The sequence below is a fragment of the Podarcis muralis genome, chromosome 1 (genome assembly GCF_964188315.1).
Source record: "Podarcis muralis chromosome 1, rPodMur119.hap1.1, whole genome shotgun sequence".
Classification (NCBI taxonomy): domain Eukaryota; kingdom Metazoa; phylum Chordata; class Lepidosauria; order Squamata; family Lacertidae; genus Podarcis; species Podarcis muralis.
Genome location: NC_135655.1, coordinates 83,593,947 through 83,621,515, shown reverse-complemented (window position 1 = coordinate 83,621,515; position 27,569 = coordinate 83,593,947). Strand labels below are relative to the sequence as shown.

The following is a 27,569-nucleotide window of genomic DNA, read 5'->3' as shown; positions in this document are numbered from 1 at the left end:
TGTTCCTGCTCACCTGTAAAGCTTTAAGCAAAGCCGCATTTGTGAACTGTCCAGGCATGAAGATGGCCTCTGTAAATGTTTCCTGTAAGAGTCAGCATAATTAATTATTTCCCAAGCAGATCATGTGATTCATTTTATTCCCTTCCACTAACAGCTACGTCCAAATATTGTCCCATGACTATGTTCTAGCAACTGCTCAACTTCAGTTTAAATGACAATTTCCAATGTGCACTATATATTAACTATGTGAAATTGTTAATACATTAGAGGTCCACACATGCTGCCTAAACCTTGAAAGAAAGAAATCACCTTGAAACTAAGAGTAAAACGAAGTGTAGAAATTGATGCACTGTTCATTTCTGAAACACAAAGCTTTGAACAAAACAAAAAAAAAGAACTTAAAAAAACAAGGCATGCTTCTGGTGGCCAAAGGAATCTTGCTTTCAGACACTTTGGGACACAAGAAGCACCAAGAGTAATATCAAACACACACACACACACACACACACAGAGAGAGAGAGAGAGAGAGAGAGAGAGAGAGAGAACACGAAGTTTACACATCAATTAGTCAAAGCCAAGAGTCTTGCACTTCAGACCAAACAAAATGCATATTTGACACTACTAATCTAACAATTTTTTTTTAAAAAAGGAGAATGCCTTCTTTTAAAGATCCATCATTTCACTGGTCTTCCTTCTTAGCAACTAAGCACACAGATTTGTTTTCCCCCCATATATATGCAATGTTCATACTTTTAGGGATTCATACAAGTGCTACTCATCTGTGTTTTGCCATTCAAATTCATAATTGATTAATCTGAAGAACTCACCCTTGGGTCCTGGTCATCTCTAATATCCACTTCTTCAGGTGGCAGGGGCTGCACAGAGACTTGGTTCCACTGACCTGCAACATTGCTAAAACAAGACTGGACCATTTTAGCCAACTTTACATTTATAGTTCTACTTCCAAGTAGAATAAATAAATATATATAACTATGAACAATTAAACATAACCAACATCTTCCATATTTTTGACCCATGACACCACAAACCTACAATTATAAACTAAAAACAGATGAAAGTTTGTTGACGTGGGTTTCCCCTACATGGACATGTGTGTATGCACACACAGAGACTATCATCGTCCCCTCCCCTCAATGCAAAGTGGGATATCTAAGGGACTGTATTTCAGCAGCTCTGCAGCTTTCCAAATGCAGTCATTTTCCTCCCACCTACAAAATGGAGGGAAGTCTTCCTGTTTCTGTGATGCTGGCCCTGCTAGTCCAGTGTATGACCCTTCAAAACCACAACATCCCCAGACAATGTAGCTTCTGTCCATTTCTCCAAGACGGCTGACACATATAATTGCTGGCTGTTTCAACAAATAGTCTAAGAGCTCCTGTGACATGTCAAGTCTACCAGAAGACAGAGAAATCTCCTTTTCAATTTTCACCTTGTGTCGCCACCTCTTAGCTTAAACAGGTGTGAAGCATGAAACTAACTGCCTGAGCAAGCCTGCATGCTGCTCACAGCCCATCCTAAGTATTATAAACATGGCTCCCCTGATCTTTTGTCAAACTACTTAGCCATCCAGAAACGCCTTATGCAGAACTATATGGTAACTCCATGCTTCATCAATAGGTATCAAATCCTTGTTAGAAGTGCCAGCATAGGTTATAGTTATTTTCTTTGAAGTATCCATCTGCCACCTCTTAGTGTTGAGAGAATCTCCTTTTTAATTTGGATTCAGGGCTTAAAGTAACTTTTTCCTCACCCAATTTACTGCTCATGGTTACACTACAGGTGGACAAAACTTACTGCTCAAAATTGATGTATTTCACAGTGGTTCTATTTTCATCATCATGCCAGAGTGCCCAGATCTCAGCAGTAGTTAAGGAAAAGTCAACAAGGGTCTCCTAAGTTAAAAACATACCACAACGAGTGGATTAGAACAGTGAATATGATTTTCAAACCTAAATGTACTCAAGAGAATGAAACTAAATAATAACAGTACAATGGAGAGAACTTATATTTTGTTGAATCTATAAAAACTAATAATTTTTTAATTTATTACTAGCAGACAAATACTGGGGCTACACACAGAAGATCCCATGGATCAGAAGTAACTGAATATAACAGGAGGCAGGTACACACATCCCTTTCTCTCCAACATCACATCATGTTGCTTGATCTCATATAGAATGGAAGATGGAATGGAAGACAGTACTCTACTGACCCCTATCAGTGCAGAGTGGATGTTTCTTGACAGACACATTCATTTTAATGTAAATCTTATTCATTCCCACCTGAGAAGTGAACAGTGATGATATGTGATCAAGACTATAGCGTTGACTTTCTGTGCTGACCAACTGGAAGACACAGAACTGCAAAATAAAATAAAATGATTCCGTCATTAGTGAAAATAAAACTGTAAACTATTTTAGACAATCCTTATATTCCAGTTCTCTAATTATAATACCCAGTAACCATTCAGGATGTAGTAATGGCACTAGACTGTGAAAATCAAGTTGAACAGATGCTATTTAAGTTGGTTGTTTTAGCACTTGTAGAGAAGAGGACATCCTTAGCAATTAATTCACTTTTCAGACTTTCTCTTTCTGAGGAGGAGCAATAGGTTCCCTATGGAGATACCACAGGTGCATTTGAAATGGAATGCCTCCATGCCCAAGGCATAGGAGACATAGTACCCCTTTATGTAAAGTGTAATTTTGTCCTCTGCAGACACCTACATAGTGCTTTCCATTTCCTTTTTTCTCTAGCCTTCTTCACCTTACTTTCTTGTTTGCAAAGCTTGGAGATCTAAGAAAACTGATACAGAAAACTGGGTTTGGGACTCAAGACAGGAAATGCACCAATCCTGTATGCTGCATCTCCAGAAAATAGTCTCCACATTTCCCCCCCAAAAAACTACACCAATGAATTATCTGCCATAGAAGGAAATGAGAAATTGTTCTTCCCTGGAACAATATATTTGATAAGTCCTTCTGAAAGCACTTCATCAAAATACATCTTATCAAGTATCAAGGAGCTATTATTTCCCAGTTTTTAAAGCAAAAGACATTTGAAATTGTCAGCAAGATCTTTTAATCCAGGATCAAAAACTATGTCATTTTGTAAACTTCCAGGACTGGACAAAACATGTTTAAAATTATTGAAGAAAACTTTTCTTATCCACATAAACTCTGAAACTGATGGGTCATACTAGTAGCTCCCTGACTCTCAACTTAACAGCAAATTAAAATTCTACGAATATAAGACAATTCAAGTACCTGTCCTTGTTTGGGTGCATGCAAGTATACACCAATGTAAAGCCCCAGGGTCTCAGAATAAGACAGCTGTAATCTGTGTCCAGTCCCAGCAGCAAGTCTTAGGTCCTTACTTACAGGCACAAATTCCAACATATCAGCCACCATCAGGCACATTTGATCCTGCCAAGATAAGAAGCCAGATAAGTAACACAATCTGCAAATGGGACAAATGCTTTAAACACGCCTGCCAAAACAGCAGCTTGATATACTAGACAGATACTTTACCGTGTGTTCCTTTACAGTAAAGGATACAGATCTGAAGGTTGTGCATGTTCACAGCAGACCACAGAAAAGGTAATTAATATAGCTTGCATATTCAAAGGGACATGTTGCCGAAAACCAACATTTGGAAAGTATCATTAGTTATATGAATAATCAACCATCAGCAATGACAACAGTATTCTATCAGAAATTAGCATTTCACACTCACTTTGTAAGACCACATTCGAAGTTTATGATCCTGGTAGAGTGCGAAGAGGAGGGCATCATGCTCACGACAGTGGACAGACAAGCTAACAGGAAGCTCTGAAGGACCTTGGTCTCCTCTGGAAAAGATTTAAACTAAATTATATATATAATAAACAAAACAAAAAAAAGGACAGAATTTACAAGAATTTAAAAGTTAGAAGTGCCAAATCTTCACCTGATGTCATGGTGACATCATATGATTGAGAGGTGGATACCACCACCCACCTTGTCAAACATGTCCCATGAGGTATAGAGGAGATAGGAATCTGGCCCACCAGTCAGATTATGTTCGCCATTCCTGGTTTATGGTGAAGCATTACCTTTGCATATAATAAAACCATACCCCTTTCAAGATAAAAGTTACGACGTTTACTCTTCTAAATATTCCAAGCAACCATCAATCACAATGCAGCCATTTAGCCTCCAAAGTTTGAGGGCATGAATTTGTCAGATTTCCGTTCCACACTTCCTCAGTGTATCAGAATTATCTCTTCACAACTCTTCTCTATGATAGGTTAGGCTAAGAGATAATGATGACCACCTGCTGAGTCACCTGGCTGAGTAGAGAATTTCTTACTTCCAAACCTAACACTAGCCACACAGGCTCTCTGAACAATAGTCATCATGTCTGGAAATAAAAAAGGATGCAACCTTCTTACTAAAAAGTAGGGAAGTGTGAAAAACAGTCAAACATACACACTTTCTAACCACTGGACTATGGGCAGATTTGGAACACCTCTGCTACATGCAGTTGTAGCTGAAGTACTGAATCCAACAGCATCTCTCGCCTGCATACGGAAAAGAAAAGGCTGACTGTCTTCTGCAGGTTCTTATTCCCTCAAAACATGTTCATTCCTTTTGCTTTGTCCAGATCTGAGACGACAGGAACAATTTCAAGATTAACTTAATATGCTTGTTTAGAAAAGAGAGCCACCTAAGAAAAAAGCACATTACACTTCCAAGAATTAATTACACTTCTAGACCTGGCTGAGAGCTGGACCATAAAGAAGGCTGATCGCCGAAGAATTGGTGCTTTTGAATTATGGTGCTGGAGGAGACTCTTGAGAGTCCCATGGACTGCAAGAAGAACAAACCTTTCCATTCTTAAGGAAATCAGCCCTGAGTGCTCACTGGAAGAACAGATTGTGAAGCTGAGGCTCCAATACTTTGGCCACCTCATGAGAAGAGAAGACTCCCTAGAAAAGACCCTGATGTTGGGAAAGATGGAGGGCACAAGGAGAAGGGGACGACAGAGGACGAGATGGTTGGACAGTGTTCTCGAAGCTACCAGCATGAGTTTGACCAAACTGCGGGAGGCAGTGGAAGACAGAAGTGCCTGGCGTGCTCTGGTCCATGGGGTCACGAAGAGTCGGATGTGACTAAACGACTAAACAACAAAGACCTGGCTGAAAATCTAGGTACAATAGATTTTAGTTAGCTCATTTGGTTGCTGAAAAGAAATATCCTCCAATGAATAACAGGCAGAGTGCTCATTCAAGCTTGTTCCAACTATGCCACTGGCTACTGTAGAGACTTCAAGAGCTCTGTTTGCCATCAAAATACTAGCCTGATAGCTGTTGGCATCCAACCTGTAAGCAAGCGCTGCATGACTGAACTCTGTTTCAACTCCACGACTAGAGTTGAAACCATTCCTAAAAACAAAACAAAAATGATTTATTAATAATGCATGCATATATGGCGCACAACAGTAACTAAATCAGATGAATAATCTTTCAGAAGTCCCATGTGGAATCATTCAAGACAAAATGACTACTGATTTGAGACATTAATTGACAGTGTCCAAAATTGCAAAAGCAGGTTCTGCTGCTGTCTTTGTTCCCTTAGTTTAATCAATTAGTACAGCACACACTTCTCAATTAGAACAGTTTTGCGGATATGGGGAGTCAATTGCCTTATGCACATTAGAAAATATTTTAAACCTGCTTTAAATTCTTATTCGATGTGCAGTTTATGAGATTTATAACTGAAAAGCAAAGCAACTTTAAATAGATCAGCTTCTATACTTACCATGAGTATTGTGAGGTGGCAGATTAAGGACAAAAATCCCACCAGATGCAGATGGCAAAGCAAAAAGGGCTCCTCCATCACTGGTAAGCCAAGCTGCTGAAGCAGTGGAATGAGTTGACAGACCAGGGATTGCAGGAATCACGCAATAGTTAAAAGGATCTCTTAAATGAACTTTTCCAACATCTGTGAAAACTGACTGTACATGACTTTCTGTGATCAGCTCCTATTAAGAAAATCCCCAATAAGCTTAGTTATCAATAAGAAATATAAATTTGAAGTATGAACATGGAAAAGTCAAATAGGAAATGCCTTTTCTATTCAAATTCCTCTTGTAACATATGACCTAGAAGTGTCTGAAAAATGGTATCAAAGGAAACATTAGACAAAAGCAGTTTCTTCAAAGCAATCAAAGGAACATAGGAAGCTGCCTTATACCATGTCAGACTGTTCAGCTAATCCAGTATTGTGTATTTTGGTGGCTCTCTAAGATCTCAGGAACAGGACTTTTACATGATCTGCTCCTGTAATTCTTTTAATGGGAGACACCAGGGATTTAAGCCAAGACCTGGTGCATGCCAACAAGGGCTCTGCCAATGACCCTTCTCAGTGCATTTTACCTTAGACAAGATTACTTTGCACTATCTATATGTTTCGCTCCATACCAAAATTTTACCCAGCAAATTGTTCAACATGAATTTGCAACAACAAAAACATTTGAAAATTAGATTTTCTTTAATTTTCTATATAAAAAATGCAACCAAACATGTGGCCAAAAAAAATACATTACAAAAATAAATACATTACAGAATATTTCACAGCCCATTCCCGGAAAGGGTCAGTTCAGAATCTATAAAACCATATGTCCAAATCAGCAGCCTGCAGTTAGTGATTGCCCTTCAAACCAGAATCAACCCTTACACTATGAATGAGTTGGGTTCAAGGGTTAGCCATAGTTTTCCAGTTCAGACATCATAATCATCTATGATTAACACTAAATAAGAAAGAATCTAAACACGAGGTGAGAGACAAGCCTGGGGCTTGTTTCTGACACTCCAAATCATAGTTTGGTGTATTACCTGAACTGAAGATGTTATACAGTATATGCAATCACAATCCAAAATGATAGCTTTGTCTGTGTATTAAAAATTTGCTTGTTAATTGTTAATTCACACTCTTAGAATTTTTGAAAAAAGGTTACTTACACTCCTATACATCCGAGTGGGGTGTGGTAAAATCAACCTATGTACTGTCTGATTGGTTGAAATCAAGATAACAACATTATTCTGGGTCTCAAATATATGTACTCCTCCAGGTAAGAGGCTACAATTCTGAAATTTGAGCTGAACAGCATTGTTCAAAAGGTTTATATCAAGGGATTCCTCTACCAATTCCAAGGTTCCACCTGACGTAGCCCTGCAAAAGAAAACAAGTAAATACATACAGGAATTATAGGTTTACAGAGTACAATTAACCCAGTATTTGCATGGTGGAAAGGCAATGGCTCCAAGAAGCAAATCTCAAGAGTCAGATATATGTGCTACCTGTATTTCTATATGCCTTAGATTTTGCAAGCATACAAAGAGCATGCAGTGCACACCAGTGTGCAGTGGTACACAAGGAGGAAAAGCTGTAGGTTGCCCTTCCTCTTCTGGAAGTCCAGGAAGGTATACAGCACAATCAAACTAAAACATCTCAATCAAACTATTTTAATACTGCAGCAAACACAAAATACAACTATGAGATTCAACATCACTTTAATCTTCTCCCCCTTCACAAAGCCAGAACGGGGAATATTTGAATAACTATACAAGACTGGGAATGAACCTAGTGCCAAAAGGCACAAACAGCTGGAGGAGTTGCTAGGAGGCAGAGATAGACACACTGGGAACATAATTGTGTGAGGCTACTGAGCTCCATGGTTAGATGCATAGCTGACCTAGCCCTGTATTTCACCAAGACAGCACTAAAAAACAATAGTTCTATAGTGTGGTTCAATGAATTTTGTGGGCCTTTGCTCCTCAATACAGCTTCATTTGCTAATTCGTCCTTCTCACTTCCTACATAATCATGCAGCTGTTTCTTCAAACTGCTTCCCCATGCCCTAACTGTAATTCATACAACCTTCCATGCACTACTGAGGTACCCATTCATAGAACTCTCTAATTTCAAATTCAATGACCATTTTGCTGTCACATACAGTTATTATCAAAGATTACTGTCAATTACTGCTCAAGTCACCTGTCATTCATTTTAATGCCTTAACGTTTTTGGTTGTGGAGCTTTCCTCAGCATACCCCAACTTTAGAATTCCCATAGAGCTGCAACTGGTGCTGCCATACCATTCTGTTCATAACTGCACTAGGTTAATGCGTTAAAAAGGGCATTTTAAACTGTTAGCTTGCTTTAGTTCTGCTCTGGAAGAGCCAACGGCTCAAAACACTTCACTAGTGAATAACAGATCAAAACCAAAAGAAAAAGATAATCTGGTTTATATCACCCTAGTCACATGCTGAACGGGATCAGGCATCAGAAGAAGATGCCTGAAGGGGAAGGCCGGCCAAAGCGGATGGCAACTCCTCCACTCTTCCCAACCTCTCCCAGTGGAGTGAGAGGGCAGGATCCGATCCGTGGCACTGACTGGCGGGTGGGCTGCAGAAGCAAGGCCACGTCCTCCGACCACTCACCAGTGGATGAAGCGGTTCCTGGTCACAGACCCCAGCTGCGCGTTTTCTTGGTACCAGAATCCTCCGGCGCTGTCGGCGTAGCGAACGGGCGTGAGGGACGAGCCGCCGCCTGCGAGGGACAAGGCAAAGGAGGCACGTCAGCCAGGCAGGAGCAGCGTGACTTTTACCATGCGTGCAACAGCAATGACACCCGCCCAGCAACCCACGTCCGCCGCCCGCTCCCTGGCCGGGCGCCGCTACCTGGGAGGCTGAACACGAGCTCGCGAACCCGGCGCCGCGCTCCCCGCTCTGCGCCCACCAGCTCCAAATATCCCCGCTCCGGGAGCCCGACAGCCGCCGCCATCTTCCCTTCCCGCGCGCGGAGCCGCAGTGGATCACGGGATAGTGGTTAGGGGGCGCGGCCGAACAGAGCCTGCTTTCGCGGTGAATCATGGGATGCAGAGGTGGCCTGAGGGGTCTCTGTCCTGCGAAGGACTAGATGGAGCGACTTCTGGGCAAGGAGCGCAGCCAGACGCCCGTCCAGTTAGACCAGGCGCAATAGGGAAGGGGCATTTTATGGAGCAGGTTTGACCAACCTGGCGCCCCTCCAGATGTTTTGGACTGCATTTCCCGTCGAAACATCTGCTGGCTGGGCCTGATGGGAGTTGTAGTCCAAGACCTCTGGAAGGCACCAGGTCGGCAAAGAGTGGCAGCCAGGCAGACTTGGATGAAAAATGAATTCAGTGGTGTAAGCTAGCGAAGGGGGAAATGCAAGCAGATGGCTTCACGGAGACGCGGGTCCCGTTCCTTCCCTATGTTAATTTGCAGGGTGTGGCGAGACACCTTTACCTGATTATGGCCTTTTTTGTATTCCACCTTAATGTAACCAATGCAAGTCTGCTTAGAAGCATTGTTGTTAGAAGTATCACAGTTTCTCACTGTAATAAGAGTTTCAGTGTTGTTTTATTGTTATAATTTTTTAAAAAAATTACATGGGAAAAGGAGCCACTCAGGTAGTTTAGGACATTTACAAAAAAGAGGCCCTTGAGCTATCTTTGACAGCAGAGAAGAGGACCATTCATTTCCTCTCTAAAGTTTGCTATAGTTTGTTTAGGTCACAAAATGGTAGGACACAATCCAGCCAAAGTTAAGCAGTTTGTTTTTTAATTAAAAAATTCAAATATATTTTAGAATTCAAAGAGAGGGTTTTGATTGAGGAAGGGTATCTTTGCAGGGTGAGTAAGAAGCAGTAGGGCTGGACCTGCAGTGGTGCTGCCTGTCATGGCCATCTGTGCCACAGGAACAGCAGCCAGCCTGGGATATGTTCACCTGCAACATAGCTCTCATTGGCATGGTTATTGCCAAAAGTTATCCTCCCTAACAGCATGTAATGGACATGACAGATGACATTAAGAAGGTGTGGAAGAATGGTTTTAGAGAGTTTGAATATAGTGAATCAGATAGTGTGTAGACTAACTCCCCCTCCCAGTTTATACACTATCTTTGTGAGAATCCAGGAATCCACCTTTTAGAATTCCTCTAAAACTGCCCTACATGGCAAATAAGTGTTACCATCATGCAGCTGGGGATGGGCTGAGAGAGGATCACTATTCTACATGTGGTGGAGCTGTCCTTTTGCAAACAAGTTTTCAGAGGAAGTGTTCTTAGAGCTGGTTAAGATTACTAGCAAAAAACTTCAGTTGGACCAGTGTTGGCACTCTAGTCAATCAAAAGTGAGGTTAATGAGGAAATTAAGCATAAAAAATTACTAGCAGTGTTATTGGCAGTGCCTCAAGTAGAATTAACAGGCTGTTGGAAAGGGAATACACCTCCTACAAAACACAGTTTGTATGTTAAAATATGGGATCATGTAGCACTGCCTGAGTGCTTCGCACAGGGTTGTGTGCCCATCTCACTTAAGAGGCCGGGGGCCAGCGCTGTCTGGAGACACTTCCGGGTCACATGGCCAGCGTGACGAAGCTGCTCTGGCGAGCCGGCACCAGCGCAGCACACGGAAACGCTGTTTACCTTACCGCTATAAAGCGGTACCTATTTATCTACTTGCACTTTAGGGGTGCTTTCGAACTGCTAGGTGGGCAGGAGCTGGGACCGCAGACGGGAGCTCACCCCACCGCGGGGATTCGAACCGCCGACCATGCGATCGGCAAGCCCTAGGCGCTGAGGATTTACCCACAGCGCCACCCACGTCCCCTAACTATAAAACTCAATTAAAAGCAGTTTCCCCACCTTCCCCAATGCTTCTCTTCTGCTATTCTGGGAGCTGTTTCTCGGAACCAGGTTTTGGTTCTGGGTGGTCCCTAAACTTCATGACACACATTCCAGACAGCACTACCATGAACCAGTGCAATCCTTCAGTCCTGACAAGAATAATCTCTGGATGGAACTGGGCACAGAACCAGCAGCTGGCACTTAGATTATTTCATCCTCCTTCCTTCTGCTGTGTGTTCCATGGCTGAAGGTGCAGCTTTCAGTGGCAAGGTCCAGCCTGCCCTGCCTCCCTAAGTCCTTGTTGTTCTAGGGCCTCACAGCACCAAGAGAGGGCAGGGCCACCAGCAGCTGCTGTGGGATGGAGATGTGGAGGACTCTGAATGGCGCTGTTCTGTCTGCTGGGAGCAGCTCTGCCTCCCTGGTGTTGGGAAGAGGTTGAAGGGCTGGGTCATCTCAAACAATACTTCCTTTCAGGCAGAAGAGCTGCATGAACAGCTCTTAGGCGGCTGTGGCTGTACAATGCACCCTGTCTTCCTATGCAGAATGGCAGCATTATTGTGCCAGTCAGGTGGCTGACGAAGGCCTGCTTCTGGGAACGTAGGCACTAGCTAGAACAGGCCCTGGGCTGGAACAGAGACACAATGGTGGACCAGGACAGCTTCTAAGTGGACCCACCTGTATTTCACATATCCTCAGGGAGAGGCAAAGGCAACCTTCCCACTGCCTATCTTTGTACCTGACCATCCCTTTCTAGTTCCATGCTTCTCAAGGCCGGACTATCCATTGGACTAATGGGAAATTTAGGAAATCAGGTCTACAAGGGAAGCTGAGGTGCCAATGGCACACATGCCCTACAGCATTTCAGCCTTTTCTCTCCGACAACCGTTCTGCTGGTCCTGATGAATGGGCACAAGCAGATAGTGTTAGAAACTGAGATATGGAAGCTAGGAGCTAAATGGCACCTTAAACCTAGGTTATGGGTGCAGCAATGGAATGTCTAGGCTCACTTTTTTATAACAAGAATACAAATCTGGAAATGAATGAACTGCAGCTAAAAGATATGTTCATTTTTCGTATGGCCTAGTCCTTCCTCTGTCCACCCCCTTAATGTTCTTAAGAGGGTCTCTTCTCCAGTCTTCAGAGTAGCTGGAAGTCCCTGTAGCTGGAAGGTCCTTGTTTCCTTCCACACTGCAGTTTTAATCTGAAATCTTAGACGCAGTACTAAGAAATTCCCTGTTGCAAAATGCATGTAGAACAATGGGAGTTTTGAACACTGCATGCATGTTAAAGTTATCTGATGGCTGCAGGAGATACCTTCCAACTGAAAGTCACCTTCAGAGATGCAGAATCTGAAACAGCGGGGTTTGCATTGCCTCTTTAACTTCAAGTCCTCCCCCCGCCCCCGCCGCCACTGTTTCCTCCTGCGTGGTATTGGGTAGATGGAGGAAGACATTATGGTGTGTCTGGGGCTGTCTCCTGCTGCCCTGCCCCCTGCCTAGTGAGAAGGGATGCTCACTTATAAATCAGGGTTCCCACTCTTGAAACTTCCCTTTCACTGCCCAATCCAATGCATGTGTATTCAAGGAGGCTTATACTCAGGTAATGGGGGGCCCTCACCTACTAACTTTTTGCTTGTTATATACCTATTTATGTGAGCTTTTAGCTTTCCTCTAAGGAGCTCAGGGTTCTTCCACTCCCCAATTTATCCTCACAACAACTCTGTGAGGGAGGCTAGGCTGAGCAACAGTGACTGGCCCAAGGATCTTCATGGCTGAGGAGGATTTTAATCTTTGTCTCTCAGGTCCTACCTAATATCCTTCCATCTTAGTCCACAACTCCACATTCTTGAAAAGCAGCTGTAGAAGTGAACAAGCTAGTGGGGTGGGTGGGGCAGATATACTATTTCCCCCAAGGGGCATATTCCATTTCTTGCTGTGTAATTAGAATATTATATGCCCGTTAAGGCATTGTTAAACACCACCACCAAACTTCACAGCCGTGTGAGATTCCAGGGAGTTCCAGGCACGTTTTACCCTGTGTTTGTGTTTCCTTTTTGGACGATGAGGCACAGAAGAGACTCTGGTGTCTTTATGATATATGGTTTATTTACACACATATACAACCTGAGCCTATGATGGAAGGGTGCACAACGTTACACCCCCAGAGGTTATTGTTTCTATCCTAGGTACAGCCCTGGATTCTAAAGGCTGCCAGCCATCGGGTTCTCAGTCTCTAATCTGTTGCTTTACTCCTACATTGTATCACTCCTAACTCTGTACTAGGCAGCCATCTATATAGTGAGGTGGGAGAGCCCCCTCCATATCATAGAATGGTAGAGCTAGAAGGGACCCCAAGGGTCATCTAGGCCACCCCCTGCAACGTTGACCATAAAAATATAGTGACATTATTCTCAGCTCTCCCACCCCACTAATATTGCTTCTCTGTTGCATTGCCGCTTACAGATTGGAACGATTTCCCTCCAACTCACATCAAGCAAAAACTGCTAACCTGAACTATGCTACTGGCCTTTGTTCTTCTAGTTAACCCAGAGCTTTGCTTATGGCTTTCTTGATGGGTCATCACCCTGTCTTTGTTTGTTTAATGACTCAGCCATTATCAGGCTGGCCTGAACAAGGGAAGATGAATCCAGCTATTAAGAGTGTATCTACCAGTTTAACTCTCCAAACACTGATTGCATTCTAACACTTACTAAATCCAGAAATTATGGGTGCCTGACACCCACAATGCTGCAACATGCGTCTGGTTGGTTGTATTTTGGGTCATGTTTTGGGTATCTGGAAGATATACTTGCCTTCCTGGCATATTTGCCATTGCATTTAGGTAGTTTGCAGCTCTGTAGATTACAGCTTGTTACATGCACATGAAAACTCAGTCAAGCTTTAAAAAAGGCATCAAGCATCCTATTTTGGCTCAAATCATTCCACATGCAATCATATAGTGTCATGGTGCATACCCTGGCCTCTTGTCATTTCCTAAAATATTGCACGTATATATTGTACTGCATGAAATATTTTCACATTTTTATTCTCATACTTTTGTCTACACATCCTAGCATGCCTGATCAGAGCACTGCACATCTAAACAAGCATTATTCGTCCAACAGCAGCCAGCCAAATGCCTCTGGAAGTCTACCAGCAAGGCATAAAATTGATAGCTATCCCCATGCAGTATGAAGAGATATACTATCTCTATGCATGGAGGTTCTATTTAGCTATAATGACTAATAGCTGTGCATCCAGGGTAAAATACCAGATAGGGCCAGCATCAGCCTCCCTTAGGTTCAATGCAGGGTTGCACATGAGTCTCTGGGAATAATTTATTTCAATGTATGTTACCACAGAAGCACTTCATAGGAGAGGTCTTTTTAATTTATTTGTTAATAAGTAGTTTTATTAATTTTCAGTGTATAACCATAATCATAAAGGAGAGGTCTTATTGTGCATAAAGATTTCTTAGATAGTTGCCTTGGATGAAATTGCTTTGCTACTCACAATAAGCCTTACTTGATAGATTCAGACAAATCCTGTGCCAATCACAGATGTCCTCAGGAATGAACCCCCCTCTAGCTCCTCCCTTTCTGTTGTGTAAACAGTGACCGATGTTCATTAAAAATATATATATCTGCAAGCCATATTTGAACTCTGAGGGCTGCTGAAATGTTTGAGTAACACCAACTTAGAATCAGGCCTGCCTACCTATACATGTTATGTGCTTTATTTAAGATGACTGTAAATTGCTACCACTGACAGGGAAAGCTAAGTATTCAGTCATAAAATGTTTACCTGTTTCTCCCATGCCATTTATTTATTTATTTTAATTTGCAGATTTTAGAAGGAAAAGGAAATGGAAAAAGAGGAAATAAAATTAAAGAGGAAAGAGAACGCAAAACACCAACATGACAACAAATTATTGTTATTATTATTGTTATTAGTAGTAGTAACAGTAACAGAAACCACCATCAGTTCACATTATGGATATAGTGACAATCAAAAAATAAACCTTAAATTAAATGTATACATCAATATAAGCCCTCCAGATGTCCAAATTGAAACTGATGCCTATATGAAATATGTTCATGTAGCTGGGCAGTGAGGTCCTCAGACCATTGTGTATTTGGCAGTAGGTATTTATCCTTCCAGGCTTGAAATATAAGTCTCTTAACCACCATAAAGGCTTGCAAAATCTACTTTTGTCCATCCATTAAACCTCATATTATAGGGACATAATTAAAAAGTATATAAATGTCAGCAAATATAAAGGATTTTGCCAATACAAAATTGAGGCGAGTAACAACTTTCCAATTGAAAGGTTGGCAGTTCGAATCCCCGTGACGGGGTGAGCTCCCATCGCTCAGTCCCAGCTCCTGCCAACCTAGCAGTTCGAAAGCACGTCAAAGTGCAAGTAGGTAAATAGGTACCGCTCCGGCGGGAAGGTAAATGGCGTTTCCGTGCGCTGCTCTGGTTTTGCCTGAAGCGGCTTAGTCATGCTAGCCACATGACCCGGAAAAACTGTCTGCAGACAAACGTCAACTCCCTCGGCCGGTAAAATGTGATGAGTGTCGCAACCCCAGAGTCATTTGCGACTGGACTTAACTGTCAGGGGTCCTTTACCTTTACCTATTAACAACTTCAGGCCACTGAATAAGCTCACATCATATGCCTCAAGGAGGCATTTTCAGCATTACAACATCCTTCTGTATTAGACGGTACAACCTTACACAGAAGTTGTGCGAGTCCAATATACTCAAAATATTATTTTTTCCTGAATCAATCTCAGGTCCAAGGAAATACTCTGTATAGACTCTAAAGCAATTTTCTATTGTTTAGGCTGTGTAATATCTTCTAATTCACTGTTCCACACTTCTCTAAGTTCCTGAATTTCTGCCTTACCAAAATCCATTAAGCATTTATAAGCATTGGTTATAGGTTTAGTTTTCTGTTTCTTCCATAGCTGTGGAATCCGTTGTTTGACAGGCATGGCATCTCTGAATTTTGTGCCAAACACAACAAAAGATGGATGTGAATGAGTGAAGTGGAAACTGGCAGCTGTAATTAAAATAAATACTACAAGATCAATAGTCTGGTCTTCTATTGAAGTGGTTAACTCAGCACTCTCAGCTGAAATTGTATAAATGGTCAAATAAAAAGTGACATATTTCCAAAGCAGTTTCCTTTGTCTATGTGACATTATTGTAGTTTGGAAATGCTTGTTGAAACATAACATTTTCCAGCCCAATCCTAAGAATGCTTGGCTGGAAAAAGTCCCACTGATTCTAATGGGATTTGCTTTAAAATCCTGTTTCCTTTTTATTTTTAAATGAAGAATTATTTAAAAACATACTTTATTCAAGTGAATGTACAGAGTCTATATCCAGCCACAGACCTAGAACCATAACATACAGATCAGACATAAGGTCAAGCACATTATTATCCTCACTCAAAGCCCTGCCCATCTATTGTGTTGCCATTATTGACAGCAACGTATCTTGTAGCACAGGTGAACTCTGACAAATTTCTTCTAGAACCAGCTTTTATGGACAATTGTTCATCGGACGAAGTCTCTTGCAGCAAAAACAAGGATTTTTTCTAGCCACCTAAAAGGCTAAGAAATTTATTACAGCATATGTTTTCAAAGACTCCCATCCATTGAACCAGATACATGAAATGTTACATATGTACAACATGGTTTGAAGGGGGGTAATTATACACCGTGATTTAGAGTGAAAGCAAATGCAAATGCAGAAGAGTGCAATCATGCAATTAGCTGTGGTAACTTACAAAACAGTTGTTGACAACACAGGCGTCCTGTAATTGGTAAGCCAATTAACCCATATAATGGTTAAAAATTCGTAGTCTGGATTCAATCCACAAATTATAACGTTTGATATATGGTTCGTTATGGCTAGTTTACTACATCCCGGCAGTTTCTGCACTACTGTTATACTAACGGAAGCTTGGCCCAATATAAAAACATCACCTTTGTCCCCCTTTTTTGGTGTGGCGTTTCATATGGAGGCGATCGTTAGCAGGTGCCTCCGAGTCCCATACCGGCAGGCCAGGGGAGCGTCTCCCCCCTCCACCACCTTGTCCTAAATCTGGCACGGGGAGGGCAAGGGCAAGGCAGGCGGGAGTTTCGGGGCGGTGCCATTGCCCCCAGCTATAGCTCAGCAACTCCGACTTGCTCCGCCCGGCCTAGTGGCGCGCCCTCCCCGGGAGAGGAGAAACTGCGCGTGGCGGCGGCGGCGGCCCAGGTAGCTCTGGGTTAATAATTACTAGGAAGAGGGAAGAGCCGCTTCGCTTCCTCCGACCGCGGCCCCTCCTTGCGGCTCCAGAGTCTCCACCTACCCGGAGCGTTGGTGACCCGCCCGCTCTTTCTTTCCCCCTTCTTTCCCTAAAAGCCTCCTTCGGCGGGGAGCTTCCTGCCTAGCCAGCTCTAATCTCAGCGGAGTCTTTCGTCGCGTGGATCTCGAATTGCTGAGCGCCGGAGCGGCTTGCACGGCTTTACGGAACCCGGGTCAGTTTTTTTTTTTGTTTGTTAAAAAAATATCGGGTGGGTAAACTCTTGGAGGATTCTTTTTTTGGGGGGGTCGCTGCCTGTATTAAGTGGCTCTGGATCCAAACCCCTATGGGACGGGGGTTCTCGAGTCTCTCATTTGCACCGGAGACAGGATTAAGGATCGTGTGCATGCTCCGGACTGAGATTTGGCGAATCTCCTTCAGCCCCTTGTCTCTCGCTCGCCATCTCCCTGGACACGGCCCCGTCCCCGGACGGGTGTGCTCATCCGGCCGCAGGTGCCTCCCTGCCGTCGGGGTTCCCACCTCCCCAGGGATTATTCGGAATCGCTTATCCTCTAAAAAGCTTTGCCCGCCCACGCGGAAATTGGTTTGTGCTGCTACACTTAATCGCGCGCTTCCCGAGTTGTTAAGGGAGGCGTGGACCTACTTTTGCTGCTCTCGCACGGCCGTCTGTAAAGAAGAGTTATTTCTCTCTCACCCACACCCGGGGATTCAGTGTAGACGGCTCTTGGGATCCTGCTGAGCCCGGGAAACGCGCGCGCGGGCGCAGTTGCGTCTTTCTTGATGCGCCTTTTGAGTTAGGCGAGTATGCATCCTCCTCCCTAAAGTACCACAGAAGGAAATCGCGGATGTTTGCTTTTTCCCTTTCCTTAAGGTCCCTTGAGGCACTATAGTTTTCCATCCCATACGTGCCTGGCTCAAGAAGTAAGACCCGTTGAGCTCCGACGGTTTACTTCCAGGAAAGCAGATAGGGAAAGATTGCCGTTTAAATCGCTTTTAGTTACTCTTCGGTTGCACAACTCGGGTGAATTTTCCGACCCCTCCAAGCGAATTCTCATGGGTGGAATAGTGGACTGGAAAGGCGGGACTGGAGAATCTGAGGAATTTTGGAGCAATTCGCCAGAAATAATGTGGCCTAATGGTGTGTATGTGCCCTCAGCCACCGGGAGTGGTGAGTTTTTAACCCCAAAAGGGAAATAATTGGGTTTGAGGCTTAAACTGTTCGTGCCCCCCATCCAGGGGAAACCTGATGGCCGTGTGTGAGCCTGAAGATAATGTGAATGGCTTTGGAATAGGAGGGAATTCGAGGCTGGCCAGTGACCCCAGGGGGCTATTAGAGCGAAAACTGTAGCTCTCCATCTCCTGCTGTTCAGGAATGTTGTTATGTCAGGAGATCAGTGCAGACATGTGCATATAATCGTTTCCCTAAAACACACTGGCCTGTAGTCTCACCCCTCACCTGACTCCTGCCTTGCTTCCCTCCTGCCCCTCCTCCCTCTGTGGGGTGTGGGTGGGTGTCTGCTTGCTTAGGTTGGGCAACTCCCATTGTAAATTATTTAAATCTGGCTTTTCAGGAATTTTAAAACATGATTGTGTAGTAGCAGGTGAGGAACCTGTAGCCCAGCAGCATATATAGGGCCACAACTCCCACCAGTTGTCACCAGCATGAGGGATGATCGGAGCTGGAGTCCAACAGGATATGGAGGGCTTCAGGTTCCCAACCCCTGTTGCATAGTAAAAGTGGGGGGACGACCTCTCAGTATTGAGAGATTTTTGAGGACCTATACATAGGGAAAGCAATATCTATCACTGAACCAATAGAGGTCTGTGTGGTTTTTGAGTTCTTCCTTACACATATCATTAGTCTAATAAGAGAAGTCCTTTTTTGCCTTTATTCTCTGAGACTGACATCTCAAATACTGTGGTGGGTTTTTTTTACAGCGTTTCATTGAAATAATTTGGGACACCCCTCAATATGGTGCCTGATTGTGCCCTTGTGGGTAGTAATATGCAGATTTTCCCTTTAGGTTCTGTTCCTGTGGGCTTCTCTTCCTGCTTTGCCCTTGTTATCATTATTGCTCCTTTTATACCCTGCCCTTCCTCCTGAAGCAACCATGTTTGGCTGAGGCAGCAATGATAAAAAAATTCTAAAAATAGTTTAAAATATTATCTCAACCAGTTATCTCAGGGTTGCAACAAAACTTTATTTCAAAATGTGAGAAAGTAGCCAGAAAGCCCTCCGTGGGTTTTTTTTAACCACTTGTGATCTATGGGACTGAGAGGTCCTGCTTTTAGGTGCAGTTGTTTTAAAATGTGTTGATTGTCAACCAACCCACTAACATGTACTACCTCAATGTGTGAATTTCAACCTTGGAGGTTTTTGAGCTGCATAAATGCACTGAGAATGCTAAAACTTGGAGGGAAGTAATGCAATGAATGTAAACACATGCATGTGGAAGTAAGCCTTACTTCAAAGGCTCAAAGGAAAACTATGCATTCTGAAATATCACATGGTACATCATTATTTGGGCCATGTCATTTCAGGCTGCAGATAAGGGGATAATTTGTTTAAATGCTTTCCCATTTAAAGCACCTTCCTGTGTGCCTAAAGCTAACATAATGTGAATTCTCAACTGGCAGGGCATTCTTGGACATTTATAGCTTGGCTCTTAACTTCAAGCTTCCATCCAGTATGTTTAGTCATAGGAATTGGTTATTATTATCCAAAGAGAAAGAGGCAACCCAAAATTCTTGTTTCACCGGTATTATTGCAACCTGTGGCCCAGGCCTACTTTACACTTGCCTTTTCACAGATATGCTGTTGTAACAGATAAGGAGCCAGTAAATTCATTTTTAGTGGATGTGTCTCCAGCAGGGAAGGCCTTTCCCAGCTTGTGGTGTTGACATGCACCGTGCAAACTGTCACACAGCCACAGAGGCATTCTGTCACACAGTACAGCTTCAATCAGGTTTATGTCAAGCACTGAAAATTCAAAGTATCCCAGGCTCCTTTTGCACATTCCTGGAGAGATGTGGTTGCCTTGGTTGTTCACAATAATGTTAAAAAACTTCTGCCCACATCATTGGGTTTTCTTGTTGAAACAGGGCAGAACTTGTCCCTGATAACCCATCCTGAGAAGGGTAATGACAGAGAATGTCATTATGTGCTTGGCCATGTTGACAGATAAACCATAATTTGCCTTTGTTTCGCAACGGCTACATTTGCAATGGTGGTACCGGTAAATGGCAGTAGGCTATTTTGATGTAACATGGTGCAGCAGCAAGGGTATTGGGTTCAGATGTGAATAAAAACATAATATTCAGATCCCGAGTGAACTAACCAAGTCACATACCCATAAGAGAGCAATCCAATACATAAGAAGCTGCTATAAAGCATGCTGGTGTAAGGGAAGACAGAGTACAGTGACATCAGATTGAAATGGTTCAGCAGTGGGGCTACTGCTGAATGAGGTGGCCTAAGGCTGGCAGAGGCAAAACGAGCCTTTAAAATAGTGCTTGAATTACAGCACCCTTTTCAGCTTTACCAGGTACATCACATTACCAGGTCATGTGACCGATCTGAACAGGCTTAGGATCCAGCCTAACTTTCCCCTTTATGGTTCTGCCCATGTCCTGCCCCCATAGCACCCCTTTTTCAGAGCATATGCCAGAGTAAACTCCACTGGGCCAGCTGGGCCCTGGCTGAGATGAGATGGGGGAGATATAGCTGAGGATGAGGAAGTTAAGCTGGTGTAGCCTGGCTATGTTCGGAACTTCCTTGCACAGCCGGATATCCACTGGATCCTCACCACCTCATCTTGCTATGGGATTCCTTCCCAAATGACTAGAATATAATGTATTTATATTCAACCTTTTCAGACCCAGAACCCACTTTTAACCCAAATTTTCATTTGGGGACCTATTTCTTGACCTTTTACCATTTATTTGCATAGTGGTCGTGTTCCTGTTACAACCCACCTTGGTTCAGGTAGCAACGCACTAGTGGGTCCCGACCTACCAGTTGAAGAGCAAGTGATACACTATTATTACATATAGCAGCCAATAAACAATAAGAGATGTTGCTGATTCCAAATAGTTGAGGATGGTTAAAGTAAAAAGTTACTGTGAAGAGCTCCAAAGGGATGTCTCCTAAATTAGGGGTTGCCCACACTTTTCCGCTTGTCCCGCTGCTTTCCCCTGGGAAAACCTGCTGTTTACCACTGAATCGGAGCAAATGCCCATCGATTGATGTATGTGATAGTAGTGGGTTTTTCTGGGGAAGCAATGGGATAAATGAAAGGCTGTTTGAACCCATGCCTAGAAAGCATGGGGCAAGCAGAAGTGTGGATGAACCCTTGGTGGAATGGGCAGTAAAATGGCCACTGTAAACAAGTGCAAAATGATGCACAAGGGGGCAATAATAATAATAATAATAATAATAATAATAATAATAATAATTTTACATATATGCGCATGGGGTTTGAACTGGAGTTGACTGATCAGGAATGAGAACTTAGGCAGGTAGTGGACTGCTCAGTGAAGATGTCGATCCCATGTCTGGCAGTTGTGGAAAATATAAATCCCATGGTGGGGATCATTAGGAAAGGAACTGAAAATAAAACTGCCAACATCCTAATGCCATTATACAAATCTATGGTGCGTCTGCCTTTGGAATACTGTGTACTTGCCTCTTTCCCTCACCTCGGAAAGGATATTGTAGAGCTGGAGAAGCATTCCAAAAGGGGCAACCAGAATCATAAAGGAAACAGAGTAACTCCCCCATGAGGAAAGGCTACGACAGAAGGAGCTTTTCAGTTTTGAGAAAAGGCAAGTAAAATTACGCATCTTGTGGAGAACGTGGCCAGAGGAAGCTCTTCTTGCTCTCTCATAATACCGCAAGTCATGGACATCCAGTGAAGCCGTATGTTGGAAGATTCGGGACAGCCCCCCAAAAGTACTTCTTCCCACACTCATAGATAAGTATGGAATTCGTCCTCACAGCAAGCAATGATGGCTACCAACTTGGATGGCTTTAGGAGAGAGAGAAATTCATGAAGGATAAGGCTACCAGTGGCTACTAGCCACATTGTCCACTGTTGGAGGCAGCATGCCCCTGAATTCCAGTTGCTTGGATTCATGAGGATGCGGTTGTGCTCAGGTTCTGCTTTCAGCCTTCCCCTAGGCCTCTGGTTGGCCACTGTGATGCTGAACCAGATTGGCCTTTGCCCTGATCTAGCAGGCCCTTGTGCTCTTACATTAATAGCTGTGTTGCATTTCCTTGCAAGGTCCTTCTCGCATACAAAGGAGAACACCTAGGTTAACAAAGGTGTGTTTGACAACATAGAATCTCCTAGTTAAATGTCTTTTCTCTCTCTCAGTGAGCAGCCCATGAAAGTCCCTGGACTTCTCAAGAGACACAGATCTTCTTTCTCCTTCCCAGGTTGTAGATTCAGCTCTCAATGTGATGCAATTGGCTTTCATGTACAAATGCAGTACGCAACCCCTTCCTTTATATGGTTTATAAACCCTTTTCCTTTTCCACAGTGTGATTTGCATAGGCAAACACAGTACAAGCACCGAATCTCCAAGAATGAACTGGATTCAGAAATGTTAACTTGGCAAAAACAATAACTCCCGATGCAGCTAGCTAGTAGGAGTGTGTATGTGTGTGTGCTTGTGCATATGTAAGTGTGTGTGTAGGGGAGCTGGCACTGGAATTCCAGACAGGCTGGTGGCGGCGGCTGCTACAGCTGCAGGAATGACATTTTGGCCTCTGCTGCCCTTTAATTTCAAACTCTCTGCTCCATCATACTTTTCTATTCAGCTCCTTATCCCCTCCTCACCCCATTCCCTTCCCTCCCTCACTCGTGGGTACCAAGGACTCAGAATGGAATAATGAGCTCTATGAAACCACCCTAGGCAGTGCTGTGTTTCAGAACTTCTGATGCAATAATGTGATTTGATATTTGGGGGCCCCTTCCCCCCCAAACTCTCATTTGGTACAGCACAGCCTGAGCTGTGCGCTGTTGCTTATGCCGTGGTAAACTGAAAAACAGTGGGCCATCCTATAATTGACGGTTATTTTATTTTACAGAATGTTACAGAATCAGTGAAAAACCTTCACAAAGCAATTATTATAATTTCTGCATACAAACATAAATAATAAAACATGACAAGACTAACAAGAGCAGGTCACAGGTGGGGGGGGAATGCAAAACACAAGCCTTCATTTTATTTTAATTCCATGGTTCTTTGCAAAGTCACAAAGAAGTAACAGGCAAGAAGTGAAAGGTGTCTGCTGAAGAGTGATTGTGGGCAGTGCTGGAAGTTACAGTAAAGGGCACTGAGCTATCTGGACTTTCATCCATGCCCTGTACAGTGGAAATCAGCTGCCGTCATAAGCACTAGAAATGAACATACATCTGAAAAGAGAGATCCTGAAACCTGTGATATTCTCTCTCTCTCTCTCTCTCTCTCTCTCTCTCTCTCTCTCTCTGTGTGTGTGTGTGTGTGTGTTGCAACACACAAGCATATAGTATATGTTTAGCCCAGAGATGATCCAGAACAGTGCAAGGAGGAAGAGATGATTAATGGGCAATAATAATATGATGGATAATAAAGACAATCTCTGAGGTTGGAGGTAATCCCTGGTGTGACTGTTGTAATCCTGCCCTCAAGTGTAGGATGTGGGAGGTGGGGCAGATCCTTAGTCTCTTAGTATTGTATTGATCATACAATTTGCCTTTCTTGCCCAGCTGCGCAGTTCCTTTATTCCTAGTGTTCGTCCTCTGCAGATGGGAATGGGCCTCCACTGTGAGACCGCTCTGGGGATCCGTTCTTCACACAGAGTCTTTGGGTGACTCCTGATGAGCTCATTTGGCTTTTGCAAGCAGCTGCCTCGCAAAAATACCAGCTGTGCCATTAAAAGAGCCTAGCAGACAAGCCTCATTGAATCAACAGTCACACCCAGTGCATTACCAGTCTGCAAGCGTGAGCATGCTCCCATTACTACGCTGCTTTGCACAGAAACATCCACAATCTCCAACACACACACACACTCATACACACACAGACGTAGGTTGTTCACAACACACTGCAGAGACCTGACAATTGCACTGCTTGTCTCCAACAGTAATAGGTAAAGTGGAAGGTGTGTTGTGTTTGCTTTTAATTAGGGAGGCATTTACCGTGCATGAGAATTTAAGAGCCAAATTATTTCATGATAAAATGGGTGATCCTGGTAGGTATGGGATGATAGATGTGTTAAATGGACTGACAACCAGATCGCAAACAAGTTAAGATGGTGGACTTGGATTTAGCACTGCTTAATCCTAATACAGTATTTTGAATATACTTGTTTATTGATAGAATTGTTCAGGGCCATTGCACTCCCCAACCCAAACTGGGGATCCTAGGCCCAGAAGTGCCCCCGCTATGTAAAAAATGAGGATGTGCAGACTTGCACTGGGCACAGATTGTATAAAACTGCTGACTGCAAGTATAATGTTGAACAATATACAAATAGTTTAGAACATTCTAACAAAGCCTTTTAGAAGTTGTAGCAATGAAGTTCAGTGATTATTAAAAATAAGCTAGACTTGTCCAAGGGCCCAAAGGGGTAGCATCAGAGTTCTGTTGACCTGCTTCTTGAGAACACCTTTGTGCCATTCATAATTTTCTCCATTGTTATGTAACTGAAGAGGTAGATCGGAGATGATGCATTCAAACAGCGCCATCCTTGATTTTGTACATGTGTCACATATACATGGAACTTGTTTCTTGTAGGTCATAGTAGATCACGGTGCACACAGCAGTAAAAGCTGCAATTTGCGAACAGAGCTAGATGGGCAAAGTACCAAAGTGAGATTTTGCAGAGTTGGTTTTTAAAAAGAGAGATCCCTTTGAATATACTGGATCTAGAGAAGTCCCCTGGAAAATGTCACATTCCATGTCTGTTGTGCCTTTGAACTCATGTTGTTATGGGGTAATGTTCATAGACTGGCCTGACAGTTGCAACTTTCACCTCAACTAAGAATTTTTCTGCTTTGTAATTTAAGGGTAGAGTGTTGCAGCTCTCAGCCTCTGCAAAATAATTATTATGGATCACTTGTTTGAGACAGGATCTTATGGTTAACAGGTACCAGAGCATCTTGCAGTTCACCTTCCTGCCTTAAGGCAGGAATGCTCACCCACCCACTTCTTGCATAATCCAGACCATAGTGTGCCACAAGCTTAGTGCCAGGGTGACTGAGGCGTCTTATGTAGACGGTGTAAAATTATCCACATGCTTCAACTTAGTGAGCCAATGCACATATTGCAAGGCCTTCTAGTTAAATGTGATGTGGACTAAAATTCCTTCCAAATAAAAGGATAAGATGTTCTTTAGTGTTTCAATAGGTTGTACATTTCTGTAAGTTTCCTCAGTATTTTGGTTGCTTAAAAGAAAAATGTAATCTGGAGCTTCTCCATTCTGCTGATATTGTTTAGGGATGCATATCAAAAGCTGAAATTGTCCCATGTGAAGCTCATTCCACAGGGAAATCTAGCTCCAAAGCTGGACTATTTGGCATCCCCTTGAGAAGTAGAGAGTATAAAATTGAAGGCAATGACCATTCAAATCTTCCAGTGAAATCAGCAACAGAAGCAACAACCCCATCAGACTTCTTTCTTTTTTTTTTTAAAGGTTCTTGTTCAGGGATCTTTGGAAATGCAGTTATCATTTCTGCACAAAGATCTCTTCAGTGGTGCCAGTAGCATTTGACAAAAAGAAAAAAGATTTTCATTGTGGTGCTGGTTTGACTTGGTGTACCATAGCAAAGGAGAACAGTGATGCCATCTGTCATCCTTGGCTGAGGTGGGAATAGTAAGGGTGGGGGGGCCGGACTGGAGTTTCCGCTCCTCCTTGCCAATAACTCTGATCAAGCTGGTTGTGTCCTGGAAAGCTTGCACACTGCTCTTAAGGGTAAAGTTAGATCTAATCTGGCTGGCTGCTTCCGAAGTAGCAGAGAGATTGAAATCTGCAGATTTTGACAGCCTGCCGGGAAAGGAGCAATGGCATTCTCTTCTCACGGGATGGATTTAGATGCAAGGGATCAGAGCTAACTAAAAGGAAGGAATGTGCATGAGGCATCGTATACAGATGGATAAGTATACAGATGGATAAGCAGAACCGGTATGCTGCGTAACTTTCCAGCAATCAAGCGGTCTCTGCGGGGGTGTAATCCTGGGTGGGTTGCTAATCTGCTCAGTGTATCTCAAAAGGTCAGGAAGAGCTCAGTGGATGTAGTGTCATGGGTGGCGCTTAAAGGTGACATGAAAAGGATTCTAAAAATTCCACAAAGGCATTTATTCTTGGTTGGGCAGCAGTGTCTTAGGAACATAATCAAGCTTTAAGCCCCCATGGTCACAGATCACAACCCACTGATAAAAGCATCTGCTTCAAAAAACCTTGTACCAGCAAAGGGTCTCCCTGCGCTTACAATAAGTCCATGAACCCACACTACTTATCAGCCTTTCTCCTCTCCTCTCCCTCCTGCTCCCTCACACTGGCCCAGTGAAGGATCAGTGGAAATATTTGGTTTGAATTCCAGTGCAAATATTTGTTTGAGACTCTAAACAAGCCTCTGGAAAGGTCTGTCTGCTGCTACTGTGCAAGCATGGAAAAGTAAAACTGGCCATAATCATCAAAGAAAAAGGAATTTCTTTACATGCTTAAGATGAAAGGGCCCTGCAGTCGAACATGGCGACCATTTTACAAAGCGGCAACATGCCAATATCTGCCTGGCTGCCACACGGGGACGTGGATGAGAAAGTTACTGCACATTCTCTGTGTCAGAGAGCTGGGGAAGCCAGGCAGTGATGCAATTCTCAGCTTCCTTTGGCAGTGTGGTATACAACCATCTTCCTTCCTGGTTACATGCACACTGTAGTAATTTACATCGTAACACAAGTTAATAAAGTATGAATTCAGGATGGATTTAGAGTGCAGAAGGTGGATGTCTGGCTGATGGAGGGGGTGATTGTAGCAGGGCCCTGCTAAAGGGGAGGTTTAGCTAAATGCGTATAGTGAGGTTCTCATCCCCAGTCATTCCAAACATGTCTTCAAAAGCAGTGTTGGCTGGTGCCTCTTGGGACTGGCAGTGAGGAGGCAGAGGGGCCAACAAAAGGTGAAGGCAGAGTCAGTGGACAGGCAGAAACAGCTAGTTCTGATTGTCCCCCCCCCCCCACACACACTCTTTCTAGTTGAGTTCCTCAAAGGTAATGCTGAGATTAAGCAGGAGGGAGCTGGCAAGCATTGTGCCACCCCCTGGGCTGGTTGTAAGTATGAAGGCAGGCAGGGCAGGCTGGTGGGATGTGGCTGAGAGCAGTTTCTTTATTTCATAAAATTTGTGTATCCCATGAATGTAAGAGAACCTCTAAGTAAATTGCAAAAGTATAAAATAAAACATGAAAATTATTGATAAACAGGTAAAAACAGGCATTTAAGATACTCAAAAGTTGATTGACATCACCAGTAGCTAAAACTAAATAAAACACAT

General features: G+C 43.3%; 2 protein-coding genes and 1 long non-coding RNA gene across 4 annotated transcripts in view; 1 reads left to right on the top strand and 2 right to left on the bottom strand.

Moving 5' to 3' along the window:
* Window positions 1-8,891, bottom strand: part of NUP160 (nucleoporin 160) — a 28,616-nt gene extending 19,725 nt beyond the window's left edge. For both annotated transcript variants that reach the window (XM_028740540.2, XM_028740549.2), the window contains exons 1-11: window positions 8,747-8,891; window positions 8,507-8,615; window positions 7,025-7,235; window positions 5,823-6,045; window positions 5,362-5,446; window positions 3,757-3,871; window positions 3,288-3,446; window positions 2,304-2,381; window positions 1,816-1,913; window positions 828-912; window positions 14-82 (exon numbers count right to left, since the gene is read on the bottom strand). In XM_028740540.2, the coding sequence (XP_028596373.2) occupies window positions 14-82; window positions 828-912; window positions 1,816-1,913; window positions 2,304-2,381; window positions 3,288-3,446; window positions 3,757-3,871; window positions 5,362-5,446; window positions 5,823-6,045; window positions 7,025-7,235; window positions 8,507-8,615; window positions 8,747-8,849 (1,335 nt within the window). In that variant the 5' untranslated portion in view covers window positions 8,850-8,891. The remainder of the gene's footprint in view (window positions 1-13; window positions 83-827; window positions 913-1,815; window positions 1,914-2,303; window positions 2,382-3,287; window positions 3,447-3,756; window positions 3,872-5,361; window positions 5,447-5,822; window positions 6,046-7,024; window positions 7,236-8,506; window positions 8,616-8,746) is intronic.
* Window positions 8,892-12,797: 3,906 nt separating this feature from the next.
* LOC144328809 (uncharacterized) lies at window positions 12,798-17,321 on the bottom strand. Its single transcript, XR_013394097.1, has 2 exons — window positions 16,712-17,321; window positions 12,798-15,780 (listed from the first exon to the last, which is right to left on the bottom strand). It is a non-coding gene; the product is annotated as an uncharacterized LOC144328809 (long non-coding RNA).
* A 627-nt stretch (window positions 17,322-17,948) lies between these two features.
* Window positions 17,949-27,569, top strand: part of PLEKHG3 (pleckstrin homology and RhoGEF domain containing G3) — a 49,660-nt gene continuing 40,039 nt past the window's right edge. The window contains exon 1 of the mRNA XM_028740445.2: window positions 17,949-18,202. Coding sequence (XP_028596278.2) covers window positions 18,088-18,202 — 115 coding nt within the window. The 5' untranslated portion in view covers window positions 17,949-18,087. The remainder of the gene's footprint in view (window positions 18,203-27,569) is intronic.